Genomic DNA, 3,935 nt, shown 5'->3' with positions numbered 1-3,935 from the left:
CTCCCAGACGGCAGGAGGGCACAAGCCGGTCTGAGGGACCCCTTCTTCCCCCAAGTGCACAAATATTATTATACACAAAGATACATCCTATATAATAAAGACATAATATGCAAATTAACCCTCACACCCTCACAAGATGGCTGCCTATGACCAGACCGGCAGCAGGGTTAGTGAGGGATGACCAAATGACTGAACAGCAGGTTGCATGGGGCGACCAGGTCAGCAGGGGGGTTAGTGAGTGACGACCAAATGATTGAACAGCAGGCTGTATGGGACCACCAGGCTGGCAGGAGGGCTGTGAGGGGTGACTAGGCTGGCAGGGGAGGCAGTTGGGAGCAACCAGGGAAGCAGTGAGTGGTGATCAGGCTGGCAGGCAGGTGAGCACTTAGGAGCCAGCGGTCCTAGATTGTGAGAGGGATGTCCAACTGCCAGTTTAGGCCCAATCCCGAGAATCAGGCCTAAACTGGCAGTCAGACATCCTCTGAGGGGTCCCGGACTGGAGAGGGTGCAGGCTGGATTCAAGGAACACCCCTCCCATGCATGAATTTTATGCACTGGGCCTCTAGTTTATATGTAAATATGTACACATACACACAATGGAATTTAAATTTGATTGCATAGAAAGTGAGATCATGTATGAATAGGTGATTGGAAATCTTCAAACACCACACAAATAATAATGAGCAGTAGAAGCCTGTTAGAATTCAGAGGTCAGACTTTGGAATCAAACAGACCTGAGCTGCAATCCTGGTTCTATCACATCCCTTCTCTGTGACCTTGAGCAAGTCTTACCCTCTCTAAGTGTCAATGTCCCCATCTGTAAAATGGGAATTATAAGGAAATGTACCTCTGGGATACTCTATGTAAAGCACTTAGAAGGATTGCCCTAGCCTGTTTTGCTCAGTGGATAGAGCATCGGCCTGCAGACTGAAGGGTCCCAGGTTTGATTCTGGCCAAGAGCACATGCCCGGGTTGCAGGCTCCTTCCCCAGTGGGGGGCGTGTGGGAGGCGGCCGATCAGTGATTTTCTCTCATTGATGTTTCTAGCTCTCCCTCTCCCTTCCTCTCTGAAATCAATAAAGAAACATTTTAAAAAAAAAAAAAGGCTGGCAAATAGCAAGAGCTCTGTAAATTTTAGCTCCTTGCATTTAACTAGATTAGATGCCCATTTACCATGCCCACATGACCAGTTCTTCCCACACACCCTGGCACTTAATTTTGTGGTGTTTTAATTTCATCACTCCCAGTTTGATTTCACCATCTTCTCTATTTAGTCTGTGCCCCAGGGTCAACTGCTGCATTTGCTACCTCATGGGTCCCTTTTTTGTCCCTCCTACCTCACCCTCCTACTATTTTTTTGTAACTCCTCAAGCTGAGGTTACTTCAGTGGCTGCTCAACTCCAGTGTTCCCAACTCTAATCCAACCTACATGGCTCTACCTTTTTATCTTCCCAGAATGAAATCCGAAGGATGATGTTTCTCTATTCAAAATTCTCAGTGTCGCCACTGCCAAATGAATTAACTTTTCACTACAGCACTCAAGGCTTCTCACATTGGATCTCAATCTACCTTTCCCAGTATTTTTCCAATCTAGCCAATCTGATGTACCTATTGCTATACTACATACCCCTACATCCAGGATTTTGTTCATACAGTTTTCTTTTATTGAAATGTCCTCCCCTTCATCTCTGCTTTTAAAAATCCTAACCTTCTCTCTGGACCAATCTCAAATTCCACCTTCTTTACAATGTACCTTTCAGAGCCTCCAACCTCCTTTGAACCATTTATGTGTCTCTCTTTGGGACACTTCTATTTAGCCTACCTTAGGGCTACTTCTATCATAAGGCCTATCTAACCTCTGTCATCTATCCATGGCTTTGCTCATGCCAAGTAGACAATAAATATGCATGTTACCTTGCTATGTTTAATTGGTTATATTTGAGTACACATATTTACTTTGAGGCCCTGTATCACATATGCCCCAAAGATAAAATCAAGTCAACCTTCTGTAGTTGCTGCTGTACTTTGCAATAAAGGGTAGATCCTGGGTTGCTAGAATGTTTACCCAACAGAAAGTCTTCATTCAGTTCATTAAAACAAGTACATCATTCATTCATTTAACATGTAAGAAATACAAACTTTGCCTTGACCTCCACTCAGCTAACTAAAATACTACTAAAACATTTTAATTTTAAACTGAAAATTAAACACATTTTTGAGTGGTACTTTAAAAACTACTACAGTTCTTGCTATAGCAGAGGGCTTGGTGAAATTCTCTGTTCATTTAATCACTGTATATAAGCTTGTAGACTGTCAAATGAAACTTTTTTAAATTATGCTTTAACCCTGTCTTCATTACTTGGCAGTTTCCATTGGTAATGAGGCTTGTTGGATTGAAGTCAGCAAGTCAAACAAAAATGATTTGTTAAAGAAAAGTATTATTTTACATTAGAATATTTTAGTAATGGATCCTCAAAGACTTCTCAGTTATATAAGTCTGGTCCTAAGCTTTTTGCCAGGACTAAGAACAAAAAATGCTCAAGGGATACTTGGTATTTGGAAAACACTATTCAAGAAACCCTGCCTCTACTCTGCCTCCCTAAATTGGAATTACCAAAAACTTTGAAATGATTGTGTAGCTCAATCCAATCAGAACATCCAACAATTAAAATTCAGTAATGCCAAAAAAAAGTAAAAAGGTAAATAACTCAAGATGCTGCCTTATAAAAGTAGCAGCACTATATTTTTCAAACAACTTCTTTCTCCTGCCTTTAAGTCTCAGAAAACAATCACAGAAACACTTCTAGCATGAATAGTTGCATTAGTCAGTTCCTTTGTTTATTGCTCTGTATACACTCAGTGGTCATCGTTTCCAAATTTGCACAGATTGCTTTGATATCACCCAATTTATTTTAAATAGAGGCAAATTCTTAAATTCTATAATCCAACCTCACACAGTGTGCATTTTCATATAAATTCACAGACCAGTTTGAAACAAAAAGCTTTCCCAGACGATATTACCCCTAATATTTTATTGAGACATTGTTGGCTCTTGCAGCACCATAGGCAATTAAATAAAGGTCAATATTGGTCATTGCTAAAGCCCCAGTGCTATTGTCCTTGACTCCCTCCACATCCTTTGAGAACTTTATGAGACTTTACACACTTCCTCTCACTAGTAAGAGTTCCCCTCAATGTCTTATTTACTTATAAAGTTAAACAACTTTGTTCCCTGAAGTCATTCACCAAATTATCAGAACTCTCCTCCAACACCTTTCCTTCTATAACATCATCGGGAATACTCACCATTGGCATTTCAATAACTGATGGTCTGGGGATAGAAGTCTGAAAAGTAACTACTTCACAGTCCAATTCACCATCTGGAGATCCAGGCACATCCTCAGATGTCTCAGCAGGCTGGACAGCAGCGTGGTTACTTGAATTCCGATTTGCATTGCCATTTCTGTCTAAATAGGTACCAGAATCTCGCCTTTTCTCTGGAGTTCCTTCTTCCCCTTTTGGGTGACTTCGGTGTCGACATGCTTTGGCCTTGGGCTGATCATAGATGGTGGAATGAGTATCAGGCACTATGGGCTGATCACAGGGAGCATTCTCCCTTGTATTCCCAAAACAGGTCAGCAGAGCTGAACATGGAAATGGATGCATCCTTCTAGATGGAGATTTCAGTCTTTTGGCGAGCCTTGCTTTCCACGTGGACATGACCTGCAGTGAAACCTGACGAAGTTCATTCTTTAGAAAGAAAAATTTCCAGGGGTTCAGGTGACCTCCAGTTTCCTTATTGTAAATAACTATGTCCTTGCCTGAAGAGAAGGACTTTCTAGTCGTTGCCCCTAAATAGATTAGAATGTGGCAAGGCCACCCTCCCTGAGAGTCACTCAGCGGCCATCACCCTTCAAACGCGCTCCTCCTGGACGA

The 3,935-nt window shown here is 41.9% G+C and overlaps 1 protein-coding gene across 1 annotated transcript in view; it reads right to left on the bottom strand.

Moving 5' to 3' along the window:
* The window catches only part of FAM107B (family with sequence similarity 107 member B), a 252,461-nt gene extending 248,742 nt beyond the window's left edge, over positions 1–3,719 (bottom strand). The window contains exon 1 of the mRNA XM_006765727.2: positions 3,306–3,719. Within this exon, the coding sequence (XP_006765790.1) occupies positions 3,306–3,719 (414 nt within the window). The remainder of the gene's footprint in view (positions 1–3,305) is intronic.
* Positions 3,720–3,935: the final 216 nt, after the last annotated feature.

Source organism: Myotis davidii, unplaced genomic scaffold (assembly GCF_000327345.1).
Source record: "Myotis davidii unplaced genomic scaffold, ASM32734v1 scaffold660, whole genome shotgun sequence".
NCBI classification, from domain to species: domain Eukaryota; kingdom Metazoa; phylum Chordata; class Mammalia; order Chiroptera; family Vespertilionidae; genus Myotis; species Myotis davidii.
Note: the sequence above shows the minus strand (reverse complement) of the source record. Positions and strands in the feature narration are given on the sequence as shown.